General features: G+C 54.0%; 1 protein-coding gene across 2 annotated transcripts; it reads left to right on the forward strand.

The window, feature by feature from the left end:
- Positions 1 to 95: 95 nt before the first annotated feature.
- CSRP1 (cysteine and glycine rich protein 1) lies at positions 96 to 24,137 on the forward strand. 2 transcript variants are annotated; one of them, XM_045877051.3, is made up of 6 exons: positions 96 to 230; positions 11,587 to 11,705; positions 16,928 to 17,096; positions 17,935 to 18,064; positions 22,270 to 22,363; positions 22,848 to 24,137. In XM_045877051.3, the coding sequence occupies exons 2-6, from the start codon at positions 11,594 to 11,596 to the stop codon at positions 22,922 to 22,924; spliced, it is 582 nt and encodes a 193-aa protein (XP_045733007.2). In that variant the 5' UTR covers positions 96 to 230; positions 11,587 to 11,593; the 3' UTR covers positions 22,925 to 24,137. The 2 variants fall into 2 exon arrangements, with proteins under 2 accessions (XP_045733007.2, XP_064450091.1); XM_064594021.1 differs by lacking the exon at positions 96 to 230 and adding an exon at positions 1,405 to 1,458.
- The last annotated feature ends 484 nt before the right edge of the window (positions 24,138 to 24,621 follow it).

Raw genomic sequence — 24,621 nt, forward strand, 5'->3', positions numbered from 1 at the left:
CCTGCCCACGCATCTGACCGCCCCGGGTCCGGGGGCGGGGGGGTGCAGCGCCGCCCGGCTTCGCGCCATGACATCAGCCCTGGTGTGGTGCAGTGTGCAAAGCCCACTGGTTGGCGTGGCCCGGGACACGCCTTCCCCGGAGCGGAACAAAACGGGGCGCGGGCCGGGCGCACCCAGTCGCCGCTTCCGAGAGCGTTCCCGCCCGCGCCCGCCGCGCAGCCAGCTGCCAGGTGAGTGCGCCCCGGGGCCGCGCGTGCCCGGCCCCTCCGTGCTCCCCCCGGCCCGGCGCGGCACCCCCGCGGCGCCTGCCCGACTTCCCCGGCCGCCGGGCACGGCTGGGGCACCGCGGGGCGCTGGAAGGAAAAGCGGTGCGGCCAGGCGGCCGTCCCGGGCCGCGGGAGTGGGACAGGCGGCCGCACTTAGCCGGAGCGGCGCTCCCGGCTCGGGGCGTCCTGGCACAAAGGGCTCCTGCGTGCGCCTGACCGGGGGTGGCCCGGCTCCCCCACCGCCTGCAGGTCTGGCAGCGGAACAATCCGCGATTCTGCGCGCCACTGACGCTCATTGTACGCAGGGGGATGAGGGCATCCGTGCCACCCCCTCCCTCACCCTCCTGCTCCGGGAGGAGAATGTGCCCGCGGGTGGGGTGGGGAAACATCTGGATGCAGGGCCCAGCCTGGGGCCTCTGTGCCCTGAGCGCAGGTGTCAGTTTTCACTCTTCCTCGAGAACCAGATGGAACAACATTTCACCTGCCCCCACCCACAAGTCTAGGTGCTAGGTGGGGACGATTATGCTCCCCGCTCCCGTCAGTGTTTGGTGGCCTCAGTCTTTGAAGGCTGGGGAGCAAGAAAGGAGCTGGTGTTGGGCAAATTTAAAGTGGCAATAGGTTACCCCACGAACAACCTCGGAGGCAGGTGTCCTATCCACTCAAACAGGCTGGGGAGTATCCTGCAGGCTCTTGGTCCCTGCGCTGTTGTGAGCTAACCAGGACCTGGGTCTAGGCTGGGGGCAGTAGCCTGGGCTTGGCCCCTCCCTAGCGGCCTGGGCTCCAGCCACCCACCCCCCTGCTCCATGGGGGTGAACGAGCCCGCAGGGCCTTCCCTCCCTTGGAGGGCTCTGCATTGGGATCCAGTTGCAGTGGCACTGAGGAGATCCATTGGGCGCCGGTAGAAAGCGTGTCATGAAGAGGCAGCTGGGAATCTCCATGAGAGATTGCTTGGAAGGCAGCCTGGCTCAGTCTTGACAGTTGGATCTGCCACTGAATAGACTGGTGACCTTGGACTAGTGAAGTAACTTCTCGGTGCTCAGTTTCCTTTGGGGATGGCGCTTTGGGGATGTATTGCACAGACGTGAAACACAGCAGGGCTCAATGACTGTCTTCTCTCTTGTCCTCCCCCTTCCTTCCCAGAAGCTGAGGAGGCTGCACGTGCTGGCCGTGTCTCAGGCATCTCAGAGTGCAGGTTGGGGGCTTCTCCTGGGATTTGGGGACAGGGGTGCTGAGCTTCCCTAGCTCTCACTCAATAGGTGCCTCCTGATTCTCTAGCCAGGCTCTGACTCAGGAGCCCAGGGTCATCTCCTTCAAGAGAGGCGGTGCTCAGCCCTCGACTGCTCTCAGGCAGTTGTCATCCCATCATTGCTGAGGGCAGCCTTGCACGGCTCACAGCTTCCCAGGGAACGACCCTTTGCCTCAGAGAGGATATCCGGGGTGGGGACAGTTAGACCAGGAAGGAAGTTTATCCTGCAGAGGGTGTGGTGTAGCCTGCACGAGGGGGAGGGGGACACGGCCCAGTACGGAGGGTCTTGGGGGGACGGGATGCAGGGGCGAAGCTCAAGAACAGGCCCGCCAGCTCTGCAGCCAGGTTGCTAATAAAGTGTGGAAAATGGGTGCCACAGCTTTTGGCCTCTGGTTTGCCCCAGTACCTTTCTTCCTGGCCCGAGTGTTTCCTTTTTGAATTGTAAACATCTGCCTCTGGAGCCCGCCAGTCCTCCCTGGAACAGAGTGGCGGCCTGGGAGTGTAGCGTTGACATGTGGAGGGTGGTCAGCAAACATTTGGTGAATGAAAGGGGTAGATACGGGCTTTTAGCTGAGTGGCCCTACTGGACACTCATAAACCTTGCAAATAGTTTTTCCCTGTAAGTAGTACTGAGAACCAGGTGAGGGGGAAAAAAGAGTTTTTATTGACTGTGGACCTCCTGGTGGGGAGAGGAAACTGGGAAGGCTTTTGCGATAGACTGCCGAAGTTTTAAATATTCATGGAAACCCATCTTATGGTGAAAAGTGGGTTTGCTTGAGGACTGAAGAGTCCTGCATTACACATTTTGAGGTGCCAGTGAGGTCTTCTAAACAAAGAGTTGCCAGGGAAAACAAAAGGACCTTTTCTCCAAGTCAACCATCTGCCATTACTTGGGCATATTGGCAAATACCTAGAGAGTCACAAAACTGAACAGTAAGTGTTAGAGTTGGCCTTCCCTTAAGGTAATCATAAGCAGATACTGCACTTACCATGCACCAGAGATGGGCCTAAATCCTTCACGTGTATCATCTAGAACAATCTATGAACAGTCTAATGCTCCCCATTGTACAGATGAAGAAACTGAAGCTCAGGGTGATAAGGAACTTGCCCAGTAGCGCAACTGGTCAGTCGTGGAGGCTCCATTCAAACATAGGCAAACTCCTTCCAAACCCATGCTCAGTGATTGTGTTATTATTTTTCTTTGCTCCTGTATATTTCCGATTTCTGGATCAGTTAGTAAAGAGCTATCTGCCATTTATGAAATACACTTTACAAAGTGCTTTGCTGTGGCTTATAAAGTACTTAAGGAAGACATGGCTTTGCTCTTGTGAACGTGGACAGAACTCGTGACCTCTAGGTTTCCACTCTGCTACATGGCCAGCGAAGAGAGACACCCCCGGATGTTAGGTCCCAGATCCTAGTGGGTATGCTTCCACCAGGTCTGATGCGTGCTTGAATTTCCAGGTCAGGTTTGCAGGAAAGAAAAGAAGCCTGGAAAAGAGACTGCTTGAGAAAACACACACACACATACACACAGCAGCTAGCTGTGGGTAGGGAGGACGGGGAGAGGGGGTGCTAGGTACCAGAGGCTTTGCCTGTGGTTTCCAGTTGTCAGGAATTTCTCTGGTAATGACGTGGCTGGACTACGCAGCTCCTCAGGAATTTGTCTGACGTCGGCATTGAGTAATTCCCATGTATGGTAAAGTGTGTAAATACAGAGGCAGTTAGCATTTCCAGACTCTGGCATTTCCAGCGCTTCCCCAGGGCCAGAAGGCAGTGTCTGCCTCCTCAGTAGTGACAAAGGAGGAAGGAATAGGAGGTTTGCAACTGGAGCATAGGCTCAGCCCCAACCAGGCAAGCAGACCCTCCCTCTCCAGTGTGTTGGGGTTCTTTATGCGGGGATTGTGGTGGGGAGGGGGGGGATGGAGCTTCCTGTGAAGTCAGCTGCAAACAACCTGTTTGTATGAGGTCTAAGTGCTAATTTGGTTTTGCTTTTTAAAAATCAATCCAGGAAACATCAGTCAGACCTTTTAGCATGGGACCATAAGTTGTTACCACTCTACATTGACATCATTCCAGAAAAAAACCAAAGAAGCTTGATCTGTTGAGTAGCCTGTGAGACCTTATTATAAGATAGGATTTCTCGTACTAGTTTTGAAATATTGTTTAAAAAATCGTAGACCCTCCCGCTCTTCTACCTTGGTTGACCTTCAGATGTCTGAACTCCAAGGGTGGAGAGCTCTGCGGGAAAAGGCATTACGAGACAAGCAGGAGGGGACATAGCACTGTACTTGTCAGCTCACAATCACGCAAGGGCCATGGACATAGATGTGGAAAGAGAACACTCCTGCCACAGATTGAGGGCTGAGCTTGAGCGACAGTCAAGTTCTGGGGTACCATGGGGCCTGGAGTGATCATAGCACAAAGATGCAGCTTAGCCATGCCATGGGCAGGGTTGTGAAGGAATCATGTAGTGGGCTGTGGGAAGCTGGGGACAAATTGGCATTTCTTTATTGACCATCCATCCCTCTCCCAGTGACCATTACTTTCAGGGCAAGTCTATTTCCTGGGTTTTCATGTGTCACCTCTAACACATGGGTTCTGAACCCTGATCAGCAGGGCACCCCCTTCCCTCTGTCTCCTTGGCCGCTCTCTTAACGTGGGGGCGTAGAGGAAGAGGCTGAGCTGCAGGGTTGGATGGGATGACAGCCCTCCTGTGTACCTGGCCACGTACCACACAGCTCAGGTAATGTGAGCAGTGCATTTCTAACTAGACAAACACCTGACAGGTCTCTACCAGACCAAGTGGGTGGGGACCTGAGCCCTGAGCCCAGAAGTCGCTTTTTGACCCTAAGGAATAAGAGATTTTGGAATGGGAGAGATGGGATTTTTCCACTGGAGAAATAAAGACAAGGAATGGTTTGTCAAATCAGTGGTTTGACGAGACTTACCTTCAGGCACCTGTGGCCAGTAGTTAAGGATTATACGTCTCTGAAATGGTTCCTTCGGCTTGAAACATGATCACACTGAACCCATCACCTCATCCCGACTTTCATGACATTTGTGAACCTGAGGGCCTGTGCATTTCTCTCCTGCTATGTGAGCGGCCATCTTGAATCCCTCTTCTCAAGATTGAAATCTGGATACAGTTCTTTTTTTTTTTTTAAAGATTTTATTTTATTCATTTGAGAGAGAGAGAATGAAAGACAGAGAGCATGAGAGGGAGGAGAGTCAGAGGGAGAAGCAGACTCCCCGCTGAGCAAGGAGCCCGATGCGGGACTCGATCCAGGGACTCCTGGGTCATGACCTGAGCCGAAGGCAGTCGCTTAACCAACTGAGCCACCCAGGCGCCCCTGGATACAGTTCTTAATGGGACAACTAGATAGGAAGGTGTGGATAGCTTATCAGAAGAAGCCAATCCTTGGCTTCTGGCTTCCAGCTAGCCCTAAAGATCCTGACTTTTTTTTTTTTTTTAAGATTTAATTAATTAATTTTAGCGGGGAGTGGGGGTGGGGCGAAGGAGAGGGATAGAATCTCAAGCAGATTCTTGCAGGGCTCCATCTCACAACACTGAGACCATGACCTGAGCCGAAACCAAGAGGCAGATGTTTCTAGCCATTCAGCAGAAAATTCAAGCCCTATTCTCTTTTGAGATTAGCAACGTGGTGAGGTAGACCAAACCAGAACATGGACAGCAATTGCCAATGGGAATGTAACTCTCTGAAACCCACCACGTGGAGAATATGATTACAGAAGATAGCAATGCTTCTTGAACACTAAGAGCAATACAAAAAAGAACTTGATATAAAGACACAAGCCTCTGCTTGCCTCTCAAGTCGCCGGTTGCGGGGGTGGGGGGTGGGGGTGGGGGTGGGGAAGGGACTAAATCCCAAAGAAGGGCAAGTCGCTTGTCTTGTTTGCTGGGCTGACAGATGAGTCAGGAATTCATGGTCCCGATTTGGCATGTTATTTCTCAAGCCTTGTGCCTTCCAGATGTGGACTAGCTGGGAAGGACGGTCAACATCTGGCCCCACAGCTGGTGAGAAGCTTGCCGGGGCCAGCCCTGTCAGTGGTGATCAGCGGATCTGGCCTGGCATCGTGCCGTCACTTCCATACATTCTCATTGCCTCCTCAGAGTGGGGATCTGAGGGAACCAGTGTACGGGCCAACTTAGAGACTAGCAGACTGAAGCTCAGAGAAGAAAGGACGTTGCCCAAGGTCATTCAGCCAGGAATGGATGAATCCAGACCCACTTTCCTCACCACTGAACACTCCCACCTGAACTCGGACCTGGGGAACTTTCCTCCTCAGAGTCTCCCATGGGGTGTCGGACGGTCAGAACTTGAGATGAAGCCAGGTGTCCCTCTAAGTACTCCAGAAACTCTGAGAGACGGGTTTCCTTTTAAGGCAATTGGTTGCCTCCTGATAGCTAGCTAGAATGTGGCTGTTAGAAAGAAGGGGCTGAGCAGGAGGGTGGGGGTGGAGTGAAGAGCGCTCCCTGCCCCTTGTAGGGAAGGAGGTGGCCTGGGCTCCCTCCAGCTGAGACTCTTCCCCACAGGCAGGTCCCCTGGAGGGGTCCTCTTGTGGGCAGAGGGGATGGGGGGCCCATCCACGGGGGCAGCCTGGGACCCTTCCAGTCAGTGAACAGTCACTGTTTTTTATCCCAAGGTGCTGGAGCCCTTGTCCCTTCACTGGGCTCCTGAGAGGAGACCCCCAACATCATGGCCAGGCTCGAAGGATGGCGCAGCCCAGAGGCATCCCAGGCAGATTTTCCTCACTGGCAGGTCCTTGGGTTTCACCCATTCTCTGCCCATGTTCCTGTTTCCCTGGGGCCCTGCTGGATGTGGGCCCCTGACATGGAGCCAGGGAGAACAAGGAGAGGCCTGTGTGGAGCTGTAGGTCTCCCCCAGGGGGAGAAAGGCTTTGTATCTGGGAACAAAACACTGCTTGGAACTGGCTCCCAACCACAGGGTTAGGGGAACTTTCCTCCCTTAGGGGTATTCCTAGGGGCACGGAGTGTGTCCCTACTAGTTCAGGGGGCTGGAAAGGGAGGGGAGAACCAAGCATTGGCATCTTCTCTGCCTACCGTGTGTAGGCACTCTTATATAGGATGGGGCGACAGACTGACAGTTGGGGTGACAGAGGGCCCAGAAGTGGCTAAACCCGAATCGGAATCCAGTTCTGTTCTTCTCTGAGCCTTGTTTTCCTTATCTGTAGGGTGGGCATATATTCCCCATGTCCAGGTGGGAAGAAAGGGATGATGTCCGTAACCTGGTGCAAAGCAGACATGCAGTCGATGGTAGTCTGTCAGTTGGGGTGCCCTGGCTGCAGGAGTCCCGGTCGTGATGCCTGGTCACCTCCTCAGAGGCAGAAGAGAACCTGAGTGGCTCCAGATGAACACGCCTATTTTTCCAGAAGCTTCCCAAACAGAGCTGCCCTCACACATCACTGCCTGTCCTTCAAGCCGCCCCCACAGGGGAACGGGATGGCCATGGTGGGCCCCTAGAGCTGGGCATGGGAGCGCATCCCCTGAGTCACCCAGTGGAGGGTGGCTGGGGTTCTGCTACACGAAGGGGGAGAAGGGGTGACACTGAGGCCGACAGCAATATACATCACTATTCTCACCGAACTGCCCCGCACAGCGTAGGGTTTTGCAGCCCTGAGCTCTTGTTCGACCAGGCAGCTGGCCCCTGGAATCTTCGGGGCAGAGTGGAGTGAGGGAATGAATGGTGGGATCGGGGATCTGGGAGTTCAGGCCCTGTGGGGGTTATCTGAGGAGGGCAGAGAGAAGTCACGTGCCCTTAGAGAAACCCTACCTGCGGGGGGCATCAGTGATGTGCCTAAGCCTGAGGAGCTGTGGTCGTTGCAGAACCTGCGGAGGGGAGAACTGGCCTTGCACAGTGGTCCGTGGCCCGTCTGGACCCATGTGGGAGAGGATGATGGGCCCCAGCCCCAGCCGTCCGCCTCCTCGCAGCCTCTCCCAGCTCTGAGCACAGGCACTGACTGAGCACTCCCGGCATGCCAACGCCGCTCTGGGCATCCTGGGAGCGAACCCAGCGATTCAGTCACCAGCCCCGCTTATGGGTGAGGCAGGGTAACAGGAGACAGCGGGGAAAGGAAACTGTGCAGGGGAGAATCTCAAGGTGAGGGGTGTGGTTACTCTCAGGTAGCCGGGAGTCACTGATGGTTTTTGAGCAGGGGTGCCCTCCACAAAAAAGATCTAGCAGCTGCTAGTGGGGATGGAAGAGGAAGGAGATTCCAAAAGCAGCATGACCATAATTGCTGTCTCTCTGGGGATGCATTCAATTGTAAAGTAATGGGCTTAAACCCGTAGAGGGAATTTGTTGGTTTGTTTAACTGGAAAATTCAGAGATAGATTGACCTTTAGGTTTGGCTGAATTTGGTGCCGTGATGATGCATTGCAGACTTAGTTTCTTTTGTCTCTCAGCTCTGTCTTCCCTGCTGTCAGCTTCATCCCGGAACTGCCTGTCTCCCTCGGGACAACAATCTCAGAGCCCTCTCCTCACTGGGGGAAGAGGGACTTGTTTCCAGGAAGTTCTCTCAAAAGATCGGGATGCTTTTTCTTCCAGAGAGCCTAGAACTGCCTTCTCCTATCTTATTGGTCTGAAATATTTAGCTGGCCCATCTTTGAGCCAATAACCTTGGCTGCTTAGGTTAGGTACAGGCCATGTGCCATGGCTGATAATCGGGTAGTTGCCAAGAAACAGGTGTATATGGCGTGGTGTCCTTTTCCAGGGGGCCGGCAAGGGATGGGCTGCATGAGGGAGAGGTGGGGAGGCTGGGGTAGGGTGGTGCGAAGAAGAATGGAGAGGAGAGAGTCTAAAGGGCTCAGCACTGGTTTCGGGGGTGGGTGGGTAAAAGGGAGCACACAGAAGGGTGCAGCTACGGGAGGGGGAAGAGCCCCTCGACAATCTCAGGAGTGGGATAATTCCTTTGTGATGGAGAGAATGGTTGTGGTACCATGAGCAAAAATGGAAAAGTCGAGAAAAAGAATAAGTTTGAGAAAAGGCAATGAGTTCAGGTCCGTCACGTTGAATCTGAGGAACTTGTGGACCATCCAGGTGGAGATGCTCACTGAAATTAGATGTGTGAGCCTGGGCTCAGGGGAGAGGCCAAGGCCAGAGGGGTATGGAAGTTCTTGACAGAAGGGGGCCAAGGTGGGACCCAAGGGAACCCCAGCTTTTCGGATATGGGAGCAAAGCAGAGGGAGTGAAAATGTGCTTGACAAAACCTTGCTGAAAATCCCCGTGATCGTTGTGATATTCGAGCCCCAGTGCCCGTGAAGAGCAGCACCACCCACACCACTTTCCCACGCGAAACCCTGCTTGTCAGCCCGCACTCACTGACTGTACACCTCTGCTGGGTCCTAGGCTCTGCTGAGATGCCCCGACACAGAACTTGGCCCTGGCTGTGGTTTTCAGTATGAGAGCATCCTTCGTTCATTCCTCACCTACTTCCTGATGGCCTGTAGGAACACCTGTATGCCAGGTGCTGAGCAGGGTGTGGGGACTCCATTGTGAACATGACCTAGACTTTCTTCTTGAGCTCAGGCCTGTGTCCACAGTCAGATGGGAAGCTCTCCAGCAGTGGAAACCATGTCTCCCTCTGTCCTTGACATTGATTCTAGCTGCAGCCACCAGGAAGGTGAGCTCTGGATAACACATCCCTGTTTTCAACATTTCCTGATACAGAAAACTGGTGAGTTTTCTCCTTAGGCTCCTTTGCGTCCTGAGGCAACAGACCCCTCTGGCAAGGTCCCCCTTCATTTCCAGCAGCCCGCATCATCCTATACTCACCACATCCTGAGCTACCTCATCCCCCGTCTTGTACCCACGGTCGCCTGTACCTTGCACAGGACCCCGCCCTCCGTGAACTTCTGTCATCTTCCTCCTTCAGTCACATGTCTGTTGAATGGAGGAGTGAAATGGGAGGAGAGACGCTGACCCCATCAGCCTGAGGGGGTGTCTGTTCTCCAAGTTTCCATGGCATGTACCTGCTGTGCTGCTCTCTGGTGCATCAGTACCAACCTGGAGCACGGCCTCTCCCGCAGTCTTGGACGCCTGCGTTAATAATAATTAGTCAGGTCATGATCCTGGAGTCCCGGGATCGAGTCCCGCATCGGGCTCCCTGCTCGGCGGGGAGTCTGCTTCTCCCTCTGACCCTCCTCCCTCTCATGCTCTCTGTCTCTCATTCTCTCTCTCTCAAATAAATAAATAAAATCTTTAAAAAAAAATAACAATAATTAGTGAATGCTAACTATAGGCCAGGCACCGTACCATGCCTTTGACATGCCAGACCTCATTTTATCCCCAGAAAAAAATCTTTGAAATAGCTTTGGTTTTTATCCTCATTTTACAGATGCAGAAATCTAGGTTTAGAAAGACAACTACCTTGCCCAAGGCACACAGAGCCAGTGAGTGGGGTTCAGAACTGGACCCAACCTGTCTGGTATCAAGACCTCAACTCAGAACCAATACCTAGAGCATCTCAAAGTTGGTCTCAGGCTGCCCGCTTTGGACTCACCTGGGGTGCTTATTAAAAATCCAGATTCCTGGGCGCCTGGGTGGCTCAGTTGGTTAAGCGACTGCCTTCGGCTCAGGTCATGATCCTGGAGTCCCGGGATCGAGTCCCGCATCGGGCTCCCTGCTCAGTGGAGAGCCTGCTTCTGCCTCTCTCTCTGCCTGCCTCTCTGCCTACTTGTGCTTTCTCTCTGTGTGTCAAATAAATAAATAAAATCTTAAAAAAAAAAAAAAAATCCAGATTCCTGGGATGCCTGGGTGGCTCAGTCGGTTAAGCGTCTGCCTTCAGCTCAGGTCACGATCCCAGGGTCCTGGGATGCAACCCCGAGTGGGACCGAGCCCCACATCAGGCTCCCTGCTCAGCAGAGAGTCTCCTTCTTCTTCTACCCCTGCCCACTGCTCGCCCTGCTTGAGCTCTTTCTGTCAAATCGATAAATAAAATCTTTAAAAAATATCTAGATTCCTGTACTTCCCCTGGGGTCTGGGGTGACGCTGGTCAATGTGATTTTGCAGAAGCCCCCCTGCACTCCCAAATTTTTTTAAAAGATTTTATCTATCTATTTGAGAGAGAGAGAATGAGCAGTGGGGAGGGGCAGAGGCAGAGAGAGAGAGAAGCAGACTCCCTACTGAGCAGGAAGCCTGATGCCAGGCTCCATCCCAGGACCTGGAGATCATGACCTGAGCCAAAGGCAGATGCTTCACAGACTGAGCCACGCAGGTGCCCCGTGCACTCCCGATTCTAATGGGCTCTAAGGCTGGAGAACTGTGCCCTGTGTGCCTACCCCTTCCCCCCCACCCCACCCCTCACTTAAAAAAATTTCTGCGTTTTTTTTTGGTGAGCTGTATCTTACATATAAAGGAGCATATAATACCTTCATATATAGTTCAAAGAATAATTGTAAAGTGAGCCCCCATGGGACAACCACCCAGGTTAAGAAAAAATATTGTCAGTGCCTTAGCAGCCCCCTGGAGACCCCCACACAGCTCTGGGCCTTTCCCTGTCTTAGAGGTAACAAGTCTAAGATAATAGCTTGTGATCATCTTCCCTTGCTTTTTCTTTATAACTTTTCCACCCGTGGGTTCATCCCTTGACAATATGAATTTTGTCTGTGAACCTCCCACAGATGATCTGTGTTTTGTGAATTCTAGTGTATCTGCTCTTTTGGCTCAAACAGACCTTGGTGAGATTCATCCCTGTTGATGCACGTAGCAGAGGGTTCAATGTCTTGCTTCCACAGCCTCCTTTGGAGAGCCGGTATCTTATGCTTACTTATATTAGAGTGCCTGGCCCCAGGCTGAAAATACAGCAGTGGCTCAGTGACTGTCTGTTGCTGGCACTGGGGCAGGAAGCCCCCGAGTGGCAGTGTGAGAAGGACGTGGAGAACCATCAGGGGGAAGTGCCCAGCCAGGACTGGGGGCCCCCACAGGTGCCCTGCCTGCCCTCTTGCCATCCTCGGTCTGCCTGTGGTTCTCCCGTCACGGGCAGTCTGGGTCTCCAGCTCCCCGTAAAACTAATTCCCCTGTCTGGGTCCAGTTTCAGGATGCCGAACTGGGGAGGAGGCAAGAAATGTGGGGTGTGCCAGAAGACGGTTTACTTCGCGGAAGAGGTTCAGTGCGAAGGCAGTAGCTTCCATAAATCCTGCTTCCTGTGCAGTGAGTATGCGCCCCGGGCCCTGCTGCTGTTGCCGTGGGGACTGGGACGGGGCCTGCCCCCACAGGCTGGGCCTGTCAACACCGCAGGGGACGGGCCCCATGGGATGTAAACAGCCTGACATTTGGCTGGAGCACAGCTGGGGAGGGAAGCACTTACAGGCCTCTTTGTTCCGCTCAGAAGCTGCTTTCTAAGGGGAAGAACTGGCCAGAGCTGGTGGGGGTGGCAGCCGCTCTGGGGCGGGGTGCCAAGCTTCCAGACTTGCTTAGGGAAACTTTCCACTCTGCTTTCTCTTTCTCTCCCTGCCACAATGCCATCATTTAAGAGGAAACCACTTTGGGCCCAAAGTTTTACCCAAATTTGGACCCAAATGATCCCTTCTTAAAAGGTGAGAGAGGTTGCAACTTTATGGGGACACTGAGCCTGGAGCAAGAGCTGGGTCCTCCCTTCTTCAGCCCCTCTGGGCCAGCCTGGTCACTTCCCTCACCTCCCATTTCCCACTTCCCCCACCTCCCAACAGCCTGGGATAAGAGGACGATGAGCAAACAGATCTTTGACATCCACCCCCAGTAACCTGGAGCTGGCTCGAATCACAAGCCCGGGTGAGCAGGAAACCGGGCAACAGACAGCAAGCAGCTGGGAGCCGTCAAGTGGCTCCAGGAGTCCTTGACCCCAACGGTGTTGTCAGAGCACCCAGGAAGTGGGGCCTCGAGGAGGCGCCCTGCCCCCCATTTCTAAATGATTTGGTTCACTGTGATCAGAACAGAGGGTCCTGGTCAGAGGAAGAGGAGTTTTCCATGAGGGCAGACAGAGTCGGAGGCAGGGGAATGTCTTAGTTGAGTCCTGGGTTTCTGGAGCCAGTCGGGCAGGGTTTGAATCTGAGTTCAGTTTTGGTTATCTGTGTGCTGATGGGCAAGTTACTCGGTTTCTCCCTGGTTGAGTCTTCTCACGATTACAGGGGAGCTAATAATACTTACCTCATGGGGTTGTTGTGAGAACAAACAGAAAGAAGCTTGGAAAACAAAGTACTTAACGCAACTGCAAATGTTTGATAAATGACAGACACTGCCCTGGACACACACACACATACACACACACGCACACACACACGTGCACGCGTGCTGCTGAGGGAGCTGCAGACAACATGGTGTGGTGACATAAAGGAGACCTCATAGCCCGTCTGAGAGATCCAGGGAAGGGGGTCCCATCCATCCCGTATCACATGAAGCAAAGTTGGGAGTGTCCATGGCCGCTTTGTTCCTAGGTGATTTGTGATCCAGAGTAGGAACCAGATGGACCGAGGGCCACCTGGTCACTGGATGTTCACCAGATCTCTTCCGGGCCACCCAGCTGGGAGGCACCCAGCACAGGACAGGAGGGGCCCCCCACACCCTGTGCAGCCAGCCGGAGTGGCCACCCAAAGGCTGCATCTGATGAACAGGAGTAAATGAGCCCCAGTGGGGCCTTGTTGGCGCATAGCCCACAGAGGAGACCGCAAACAGCAGCTTCTTGTTATCAGCAGTTCACTGCACTTAGGAATTTTCAAGCCGTTTATTTTTTCAGAGGGCTCAGCATTGGCAGGAAGAGGGTCTGGGCTGTGGGGTCTATAGGGCTTTGGTCTTTGCTCTCACATGTTGCTTAATCACTACAGAGGCAGCTGAGAGGCCTCGGTCCTGCTCGTGGAGGAGTAGCTATTGGTGGCGGTGGGGGGAAGGCAGGAATTCAGGGGGTGGCATAGGAAGAAGGGAGCAGGCCTGGGTCAGGGCGTGAAGGGGTGTGGAGGATTAGAAACAGCTGTGGAAAGTCAGTCTGGGGAGCAGGGCTGGGAGGGGGTGTTGTGAAAGTAACAGGCATAGGGAGCAGTCTCGGGTCGCGCTGGGGTCTCCGGGCCAGCACAGCTCCTGGGTATCCGAGCTTAGAGAGGTCCCGGCAACCAGGTATCCCCACAGCTTGCTGATTCCTGGTACCAGAACAGCACTGAGCACCCAGCAGGTTCTTGATGATTTGTTTATCAATGGAAGGAGCATCGCTTCTCTCTTTCAGAGAAGTGGGTGATTAAGTGTCCAGCTTGAATTCAAGAATTCAGAATGACCCCGAGAATCAAAGGATGTTCCTTCCTAAGTTTCTTCTGAAGGCGCTTTCCTTCCTAAGGCTCACAGAGTATGGACCTGGGTGGGATTAGGGCCATAGTCCCCTTGCTGTCTGGACCTCTGACCATTCGGGTCCTTGGCTCTGGCTTCTAGTCAGTGTGGCACCTACATTCCCTTTCCTGAGGGCCCGGGACAGACAGGTGGAAGACAAGATGATGTAACAGAGTCAGGGAGAATGGCCTCTGCCCTGGGCTTGGCCTTTGACCTGGAAGCAGGAACAGAGAGGGCCTGAAGTCTACTCCGGTGGCCTCAGTAGGGGTGGCCACCTCCTGCTAACAGGCAGAAGAGCTCAGCTCTGCAGTTGGGGGCCTACCCTGAGGCTGCATGCCCTTCTCTGAGCTGTAGCCAACTCCCTCCTGGGCAAGTCAGGGTTGAACAGCCAGCCCTGTGGAAAAGTAGACCTGGTCTGGCCTAATGGTGGTTGACTGATGAAATTGCACTGTTTTCCAGGACCCCAGTGCACAGGGGAAGCTCAGAGAAGCCCTGCATGCCCTCTGACACCAGAATCTCCTCACCCACAGGCTGAAGTTTGTTGTCAGTTTTCACCCCCTTGGTCCCACAGGCTTGGCCTGCCTGAAAGGGACCTTTGGCAGTCAGAAAACAGCCAGGTCTGGAAATCAGGCTTGGTTCTGACCTGGTCCTGCTTCTGGCTAATTCTGTGAGCTTGAACTTCTTTGTGGGCCTTGGTTTTCCTTCCAGAGAGAATCCCTCTCTGTTTTGGGGTGGGGTGAGGGGGGCTCTGACCTCTCACCTGGGACTGCCTCTTGCCCATACTTCAAAATAGCATCAGAAGGCCTCACTGAGCCTGTGGCACCTGGAAGGACATTTTTCCAACAAATGCATAACTAACCATACCTAAGTCTTTTTTTTTTTTTTATCTCAACATTATTTGGTAGAAATTTATTTAGGCCTTCATTCAAAATTCCCCTCAGCTGAGTCTTTGGTAGAGCCTCCAGGTGACCAGACTATCTTGCCTGGATGGAGGTAGAAGGGTGGAGGGCCTGGGTAAGGTGTTGAAGATGGGCCATGGTGGGCAGGAGGGCCAGGGGGAGAAAAAGCAGGGCAGAAACCGACAGGGTGGTCTTCACACCAGATCTGGAAGTCAGGGCTCTGTTGGCACTGCAGGGAGCCGCCTGGAGGTTAATGACTGGTAGGCCCTGCTGTCTCCTCTGGGCTGAGCTCTTGGGTCTCCTGCTGGCAAGATCACTCAAAAGAGCCCTCTGTTCCCCCAACTGTTCTTGTCTCTACTTTCTGCCTTCCCTCTGGTTTTGGAATTCCCAGTTCAACTTGGGTCTTACAGGAAGCAATTCCAGGCCAACTCCTGACTTCCCGCCCTAGAAGGGAATGTTGGAGCCCTTGGCCTGTTGTTCCCTCTCCCTCCTTGCCAGGAGCTAAGCCCCAGGGGACGTGGTGGGAAGTTCCATATTTGGGCTGCCCAGAACACTGGAATGGGGTGAGGATCTCAAGGGCAGGACTAGAGGGCCCTTATTTAGTCTGAAGTCTGCAACCTGGGGCTCAGGGTAAGAGAGGAGCTGGCGGAGGGCTAGACCCATTAAAGGCAAGAGGATGGCAAGTTGCACGGAGCTGAGCTGAGAGCCGTCTCAGGGGGAGGTGAGAGGCGTGGCTCCTCTAGTGGTTTCTGGAAGGCTCCCTCTTCAGAAGGACATGTTTGAGTCTATGGTCCAATTGGGCACACCCAATCTCCATAGTGAAGGAGTATCATAGAACCAAATTGGGACTGTAGGATAAGACATAAGCAGATAGAGTGAGGATGAGTCTCTTGAGAGAAGTAGGTGGGGGTTGGGAGCATATGATCTTTTGAGGCCTGGGCCTGTTCTTCCTCCTCCCTTGTGTCCTGGTGATACTAACTTTACATAATACTAATAAGAGTAGCCAACATTTATTATGCACCTACTGTGTATAGGGTATTGTGCTAAGTACTTTACATGTAAGATCTTATTTAGTTCTCCCCACCACCTTTTGGGGTAGATATTATTGTCTGCATTTACAAAAGGAGACACCGAGGGGTGCCCGGCTGGCTCAGTTGGTAGAGCATGCAACTCTTGATCTTGGGATTGTGAGTTCAAGCTCCATGTTGGGTGTAGAGATTACTTAAAAAATTAAAAAAAAAAATTAAAACAAACAAACAAAACCCCCGAAAAGAACCAAGTGGAGAGATGGAGGCTAGAAAGGGAAAATAACTTGCCCATCACACAGAAGTCACATAGCTGGAAAGAAAGAGAGTTGAGATTTGATTTGGGGCAGTCTGACTGCCATGACCCCAGGCTCCAACCATTTTACTCTGGATGGCTGGGCACAGGCCCCCTGACAGGCACAGGAAGGTATATGGGACTCACAGGCTTTCTGAAGCTCATCCCCTTCCAATTGCTGATACCCCAGGAATCAGGAGTTCTTCCGAGTCTGACCTCGGGTCTTCCTAAGACAAGCTGGTTCCTGAGATCAGAACCTCCAGATCTTGTTGTGATTAGCATATCCTGCATCTCACTTCAAGGCCCACCATGCTGGGTACTTAGTAAATATGAAACTTTTCTTTTCTTCTGGGTGCATCACTTCACCTGCAGCCCCGGCCCCCCCAGGCACGCATGGATTGTTTCTTCAGGAGTCCATTGCTGGAGGCAGGAAAACCTGGACTGTCTTCCTTTCTTTTTTCTTCTTTCCTGTTGGGATACATTGTCAAGAGCAGAGCGAAGGCCCTCAGCAGGTTTCCTGTGGCTTGGGGTCAGCCTAGGCTGTGGCCTCGGATGATCCCTGGTGTGCACCACAGCCTGGCGAGGGGTGAGGGTGGAGAGGACAGAGGAAGGCACCCGTGGGCTCCTGCGAGAGGTGGCTCAGCCGGCTGGCATTCCTAGAATGAGGCCACGCAAATCCCCTCCCTCCTGGCTCCCAGCTCCCTGGCCATCTGACTTCCATTTTCACGCTGCTCCTGGAAGATCAGGATATTCTCTCTCAGAGCGCCCTGAGAGCTTTAGCGGCGGGGGTGGGTGGGGTGGGGTGTTGCAGTGAGCAAGCAGTTCCCCCCACTGCCAGCTCACCATGCTCCCTTCCCTCCCCAGTGGTCTGCAAGAAGAATCTGGACAGCACCACCGTGGCCGTTCACGGCGAGGAGATCTACTGCAAGTCCTGTTATGGCAAGAAGTATGGGCCCAAAGGCTATGGCTATGGGCAGGGTGCAGGCACGCTGAGCACCGACAAGGGGGAGTCTCTGGGCATCAAGCACGAGGAGTGAGTACGAGAGTCTCGCCACCCCCTTCCTTGAGGTTCCCCCCCCCCCGTGTCGCACACATTTGCAACCACTTCTGGTTCAGCCGTGGAAGGTTCAGAAAGCCATTGATCTCCAAGGAAGTCCTAGAGCCACCCACTGGGGGTCAGGACAACGAGAGTTGCTGAGGGGTTAGAGCGTGGAGGGACCCCAAGAATTACTTGGTCCAATGTCCTCTTTTCTCAGATGAGAAACCCCAGCCCAGGCTCAGTGGCCTGGCTGGGGGTCCCACAGGCGCAGAGCCAGGCTCAGAAGTAACAACACTGCCCCACCTGCCTCTTTCTCTCGCCATCTCTCACCCCTGCACTAAGGGGCAGCCATCTCCCTTCCTTGGAAATGCGGCAGGGTTCCACTGGCACCCACTGACCTCTGACCTGTTGAAACAGTGGCTATTGGCAGTCTGCCTGGCCAGCATCTTGACCTTGGGGGGAATGTACAGAAATGACAGATGAGTGAGCACATTTTAGCCAAGGTCATTGCCCCAGAGGGAATGATTTGTCAGCAGATTTCTCCTGGAAAGAATCTAATAGGCAGGCTGCAGGAATGGGGAACAGAGGAGGGCAATTCTTAGCAAATGAGCTGCTCACTGATGCCCGTGTTTTAACTCAGTGGTGGAGGGCAGTAGGATGCTTCGATGAAAACAGCATTGTGCTGAGCCTGGGTTTGTCCATCTGTAAAATGGGAGAGCACCCTGGAGGTCCTGGTTGGGAGAGCCGCCCCCTACTGATGTGAGATGAAGGTAGGGTCATGCCCACTCGGGACGAGCCCCACTAGTCTCACTGCACATCCTTGCCCACGCAGGGCCCCTGGCCATAGGCCCACCACCAACCCCAATGCCTCCAAGTTTGCACAGAAGATTGGCGGATCCGAGCGCTGCCCCCGATGTGGCCAGGCAGTCTTTGCGGCTGAGAAGGTGATTGGTGCCGGGAAGGTAAGGTGGCTTCTGGGAAGATGGGCTGGAGAGATGCCTTCTTGAAATGTGGGTTCTAGAACTTTGTAAGTCGGCCCTGGATCTGATCAAGGGAGCGTGAGCACTGGGCTTTAACTCCCTCCCTTCTAGGGAAGGAATAACCCTTCGTCCCTGTGTTGCTTGTCCCTGTGCCTTCCAGTCTGCAAGGACTGAGGAAGGCACACATAGGCTCCGGGGAGAGGTGGCTTGGCCAGCATTCTTATTCATGAGGATAACAGGCCCGCCATTGATGAAACTGATTATTAAATGCTTATGTGCAATTTATAGGGAGTTGTAAAGATCAATCTGATGGGTTTCAAAGGAGCTACAAGCCCCCTAAAAGCATATACAAAATTTTGTGTCTCTGGGAAGAAGATCCACAATTTTCATCAGATTTTCAAAAGGATTTGTGATCCCCAAAATGTTAAGAGCCACTGGAAAATCCACATACATTCCATATTGTAAGACCTGGATTCTGGGAAAGCATGTACATCCATGTACCCCCAGGGCAGAGATTTTCAAGGTTCAGGGCTGATCAGAGCCTCCTGGGAAGCTTTTGCAAACTATTTCTTTCTTTCTTTTTTTTTTTAAGATTTTATTTATTTGATGAGAGAGACACAGCGAGAGAGGGAACACAAGCAGGGGAGTGGGAGAGGGAGAAGCAGGCTTCCCGCAGAGCAGGGATCCCGATTCGGGGCTCGATCCCAGGACTCTGGGTTCATGACCTGAGCCGAAGGCAGACGCGTAACGACTGAGCCACCCAGGCGCCCCTTGCAAACTATTTCTGACTGCCATGTATGCCTTCCCCTGTGGACTCCCAACCCCAGAGCACAGTAAGAATCACTGTAGCGAGCCCCCATTCCAGTGAAACAATCCCACCTCCCAGAGAGCCTGCAGTGGAGAAGAGGCAGGAGAACTGGTAATCCACCAGACTAGTGGTCAGAGAATCATGGAAGAGGCATCCTCAGTCTTTGGCCAGAGAGGCCCAGATGGAGGAGAGACTCGGCCAAGGTCACATAGCAAGCGTCTGGAACAGCTGAGCCAAGAGCCTGTCTGCAGCTCTTCTGGCTTTGGGTCTTGGCTTTCAAGTCTTTTCCACCTTGAGGAAGGGGCCCAGGACCAATGCATGGGCAACTGACACTTAGGCCACATCATCTAGACCATAGCAGGCTCCAACCTTGACAGTCACGGTTGGAGATAGGTATTATTATCCCCATTTTACAGATGAAGAAACTGAGTGTCAGAGGCATTAAGTTAATTTGCCCAGATCTTCCAGCGAGGCAGTGGCTGGGCTAGGAGTCAAGCCCAGGTCCCTCTAACTCGGAAGTTCGTGCTCTTACCACTGTTAACTCTGCTTTGGGCCACTTAACCTCTTTGAACCCATTTCCACAGCTGTCATGAATCCTGGCACCATGATTAAGACCTTGGGCCCTAGAGGCGCCTGGGTGGCTCAGTCAGTGAGGCATACGACTCTTGGTTTCAGCTCAGGTCACGGTTTAGGAAGCGTGGGATCAGCCTGCTTCGGTCCCTGCGCTCAGTGGGCAGTCTGCTTGGGATTCTCTCTCTCTCTCCTTCTGCCCCTTCCCCTGCTCACACTCTGTCTCAAATACACAAAATCTTCAAAATGACTGTAAAAAAAAAAACAAAAAAACCTTGGACCCTAGACAACCCTTAGTTTTGGCCACTTACTAGTTGTGTGACTTTGGGCAAATCATTTAACCTTTCTAAGCCTCCATCTGCATCTGTAAAGCCAAGCAAATGACAGTCCCATCATACAAAGTTGTTTTGCAGAATAAAGGAGAGGGGCGCCTGGGTGGCTCAGTTGGTTAAGCGACTGCCTTCGGCTCAGGTCATGATCCTGGAGTCCCGGGATCGAGTCCCGCATCGGGCTCCCTGCTCAGTGGGAAGCCTGCTTCTCCCTCTCCCACTCCCCCTGCTTCTGTTCCCTCTCTCACTGTGTCTTTCTCTGTCAAATAAATGAATAAAATCTTTAAAAAAAAAAAAAAAAAAAAGAATAAAGGAGATACTGCACGCGGGGCCCCCAGCACAGCCCCCAGCGCAGTGCCTAGGGTGTGCTCAGGACACGTTGGCCATTGCTGTTACTGTTGGTGCTGTTGTTACTGTTACTGTGCACTTTGGGGGATTGCTGTGAGGTCAAAAGGAAGATTCTTGCCATGGATTAAATGATATGAAAACGGGAGATGTTAATCTTATTATGCAGTTGGTATCTCTTTCTGCTCATAGTGTCTCACTAGGAGAGTTGAAAGTTATAAAAGGGCGCCTGGGTGGCTCAGTTGGTTAAGCGACTGCCTTCGGCTCAGGTCATGATCCTGGAGTCCCGGGATCGAGTCCCGCATCGGGCTCCCTGCTCAGCGGGGAGTCTGCTTCTCCCTCTGACCCTCCCCCCTCTCATGTGCTTTCTCTCATTCTCTCTCTCTCAAATAAATAAATAAAATCTTTAAAAAAAAAAAAAAAAGCGACTGCCTTCGGCTCAGGTCATGATCCTGGAGTCGCTGGATCGAGTCCCACATCGGGCTCCCTGCTGGGCAGGGAGTCTGCTTCTCCTTCTGACCCTCCCCCCTCTCATGTGCTCTCTCTCTCAAATAAATAAATAAATAAATCTTTAAAAGAAAAAAAAAGAAAGTTATAAAAAATAGCTAAGAATCACTATGTCCATTACCTGGACAGGGTCTAAGTTAAGGCTGTAACTTCTGAGGGGTGGGTATAAGAGATGTTTGTGTTCAAACAGAAAAAGTCGGGAGAAGCTCCCACCTCTCTTTGGCCTTGGCCAGCAAAGAAATAATCGAGGAACAGGGGTACGTTTGGGCGCTGAATGAGTGAGCAAAGGGATCCAGCTTATTTGGAGGGTGGGCAAGGCAACGTGAGGGGTGGGTGGCGGTCCGCATGCGCTTCAGCCCCGCTCGCTCGGGCCTGGAGAGCTGGTGTAGCAGCCCCCGCTCCCCAGAGGAGGAGGCGAAGGCTGGGTGGCTGCTGAGGTGCTGGGAGGGCCTGCCCATCTCAGCTCTCTGGACTCCGCTGTCTGCTGTCCCCGCTGTCCCCGAGGCCTGGGAGGAGGAGCCAGCATGCACAGGTCAGGCAGCCAGGAAATCTGAGGGGATCCAGCTTCCTTTCTCGTTCTCCAGCCCAGGCTGTGCTGAGGGAGCCTCTTTGACCTTAAAAGGCCTTGTTTTGTCCTGCCTGCGTGCTGCCTGCCCCTGGCTTTCCTGGTTTTGCAGAACTGTCTATACATCAGGGGCCTAGCGTGCTCAGCTGTTGCTAATGGGAGCAGGGTGCTGAGAGGTCTTCGTGTCCGTGCTGGCTCCCATCACCGTGTGCAAACCCCGGGCCTGCCTCTTCCCTGGCAGGCTCTTTGCAGGTTCCTCTTAGACCCACAAAGGACCTTCTGTGGCCCCTGGAGAAGCCGCACTCCTCAGGCCTTGCCCTGCTGAGTTCAGTGCACTTCACAGACCCCTTCTCCTTCCAGAGTAATACTCGATCTGATGGGCTCCGGGCCTCCTCTGGGCCAGGCCTGTGCCGGGCACGTTACATCGCTCATGCTGTCTAATCCTCTCAGCCAGCGAGCCAGGGAGATACCGCCAGCCCCCTTTCCAAGAGGGAGTGGCTTCCGGGCAAACAAGGAGCCCAGTGCTGGAACTTCAGGGGCCAGGCTGGCTCAGACGAATCCCAGTTGCAATAGCCTGCACCTTGGCTGGGCCCCATCCGTGGGTGTGGATGTGCAGTTCTCACGACCATTCTGCAGGGTGGGCAGGGGGGTCTCCCGGAGGAGGAAACGGCGGAGGCTGTGCAGCTAGTAGGTGGCAGTTCCAGGACGGCCACAATGCTGATCCCCAGGCAGAATGGGTCTGGAGAAGGCTTGTGCATGCCTGTGGGGGAAACAGCTACGCTGGTGGCGATCCCGCCCCCTCGCCTGCCCTTTGTGGTGCACCTGGTGCCACTCACCGCCCAGCAACACTTCCTTGCAGATGACGTGAGGTCGTGTGTGGTCCGTGGCCTGCTTCCGCCACTGCCTGGCCCCATGGGCCACGTCCTCCCAGCAGGCCCAGCTGAGCAGACTTCGGAAGTGTCTTGAACCCTTCCACTGTCATTATGTCAGGGGGAATGGGGCTGCGGGGTAGGGGACCCCCTCGTCCCTGGAGGCGGCATTAACTGTTTCCTTCCCTACACAGTCCTGGCATAAGTCCTGCTTCCGGTGTGCCAAGTGTGGTAAAGGCCTTGAGTCCACCACCCTGGCTGACAAGGACGGCGACATTTACTGCAAAGGTGGGTGGCTTCACTTCTAATGCAAGGGTCGAGAGGTCTGAGGGGGTAGGGAGCTAACCAGTTATGCCCTTGCTAAATGTAAACCCAATTCCTGGCCTCGGGGTCACTTCCAGAGCTTCCAGTGTGGCCCTTCACTTTACAGATGAGGAGACGAGCCCGGAGGGAAAAGTGACTTGGCCAGAATCATATGACAGATACGGGCAGGATGGGGCCAGGACCTGGGTTCCTAACTCCTAGTCGGATACCCTGACAGCAGATAGTGCTTCTCCTATAATTTCAGCAGTGGGGGAAATGGCTGTAATGTGGAGCCAAGAACTTCCGCACTTACCGGGGCTCGGGGTGCTACAGAGGTGAGGGGCACTGGGTGGATTTTGCTGCTCTGGAGGCCTGGCCAGGTGCCCAGGGTGGAGGATCTTTGGTGGGAGGGCTGGGAGGTGGGGCCTGGGGGAGGAGGAGCCAGGCCTTACCCCTTCTCTCTCGGCAGGATGCTACGCGAAAAACTTCGGACCCAAGGGCTTTGGCTTTGGGCAAGGAGCTGGGGCTTTGGTCCACTCTGAGTGAGGCTGCCGCCGTCCACCGCACGCTGCCCACTCCTGTGCTTTTCATCGCCATTCCCTTCCCAGCAGCCTTGGCGACCTCCAGGATCCCTCCTCCCTCTCTCAGCCCTGCCACACATCACTAATGACTTGAACTTGGGCGTCTGGCTCCCTCTGGTTTGGAGTCTGCCTGAGATCCTACTCCTCTACGGGGCTCCCTCTGCCTGGGACCTGACACCATCACCAGCAGGAGACCTCAGTGTTTTAGTGCAGGTGGGACTGGGCCCTTCTCCCCACAACCCGCCCCATAGTCCTCTGTTCTTAGCCTGTTAGGCTGAGTGTCCGTCATCAACCTGCCAAGATCCCTGAGCCCACATCTTGGATTCCAGAGGAACAGTAGGCCCAGGGGAGAGGGAAGCAGGAACAAGATCGGGCAGAGGAAGCTGGTGGTTCATTGGATTCTCCTCTGCGGGTAAGAGGGTGGGCTTCTTGGTGTCCCTCCGAATAGCCTGGGGAGTTCCAGCTCGGGAATTCACTGTGGATGCAGAAGGGCATACAGACAGGGTCATGGGCTATTGGAGCTACTTGCTTCTCTGAGCCTCTTGCCTCTGAGGCTCTGGAGACCCGGTGTCCTCCCCCTCGTGTCACCATTCCTCGGGGTGAGGAAAAGAACTCAGGTCTGAGGACCCAAAGTCAGGATGTGGTCTGACCTCCCCAGGCATCTAGTTCCTTGTTTGGCAGAGGCCCGGATGAAACACCTCCCAACACACACTTTCATTTATCAGTGGCCCAAATCTGAGGGTAAATAGCTCCGCCCCTAACCCCAGTCCCGAGGCTGTGTTGGTAGCTCCTCCCCGTCCCAGCACAGACCAGGCCGGTGCCCTATTCCCATCACTCCTGCTCGGCCCTCAGATGTGGAGGGAGGCACACACAGCCTCAGGCTTCATCTGGACACCCCTTCCCTATGTGCCCAGTCCTCAGCACCTGCCTGCCCACTCGGGGCCTTGCCCCTGCCACCCCACCCTTCTCCAGGAACCCTTCTCTGGCCTCTTCACCCCCCATCCCTTGCAGGCCCCAGGTCAGGAGCAGCAGGAGGAAGGGGAGGGGCTGGGTCTCGCTGCTCCCAGTGACTGAAAGGACAACACTGTATGGAGGAGTCATGTGGAGGGGCTGCAGGCCCGAGCTATGTTCAAGCTGACTTCTCATCTGGTCAATAAAGCCTAAATCTTAGAACAGAACTCTGGCGTCGTGTCTGTAAGAGTACAGCGAACCACAGGGCTGGGAGGGAACTTCATTGGAGGCATCAAATTAGCAGGAGGTTAGGTGGAAATAAATATGGTTTGTTCCTGTTTTTCTAAGGGCTGCTTACTTTCTAGTATCGGTTCTAACTGAACTGCACTGCCTAGAATGACCCAACCAGCCCAGTCCCGCTGCTTTGCCCTGTCTGGCAGCCCCCACTCCCACATCTGGGTGTGAAAGCTGTGTGGGCTTTGGCATTTGAGGGGCTCAGCAAGGCCCCAAAGCTGTGCTCAGAACTTCTTCCAGCTTGGAAAAGCCCAGAGTGGGAGGGGAACTCAGCCAGAGGAACTCTCATGTCACATCCAGAAAGTTTACTTCTGCCCAGGAGGGATGGCATGGAGGGGCCTAGCTCAGCATGCGGCGAGGTCCGGGCCCTGTCTTAGTCTATTCTGGCTGCTGTAACAAAATGCCATAGACTGGGTG

Source organism: Mirounga angustirostris, unplaced genomic scaffold, assembly GCF_029215605.1.
Source record: "Mirounga angustirostris isolate CCGP_5_RB_7025 unplaced genomic scaffold, mMirAng1.0.hap1 SCAF_6, whole genome shotgun sequence".
Lineage (NCBI taxonomy): Eukaryota > Metazoa > Chordata > Mammalia > Carnivora > Phocidae > Mirounga > Mirounga angustirostris.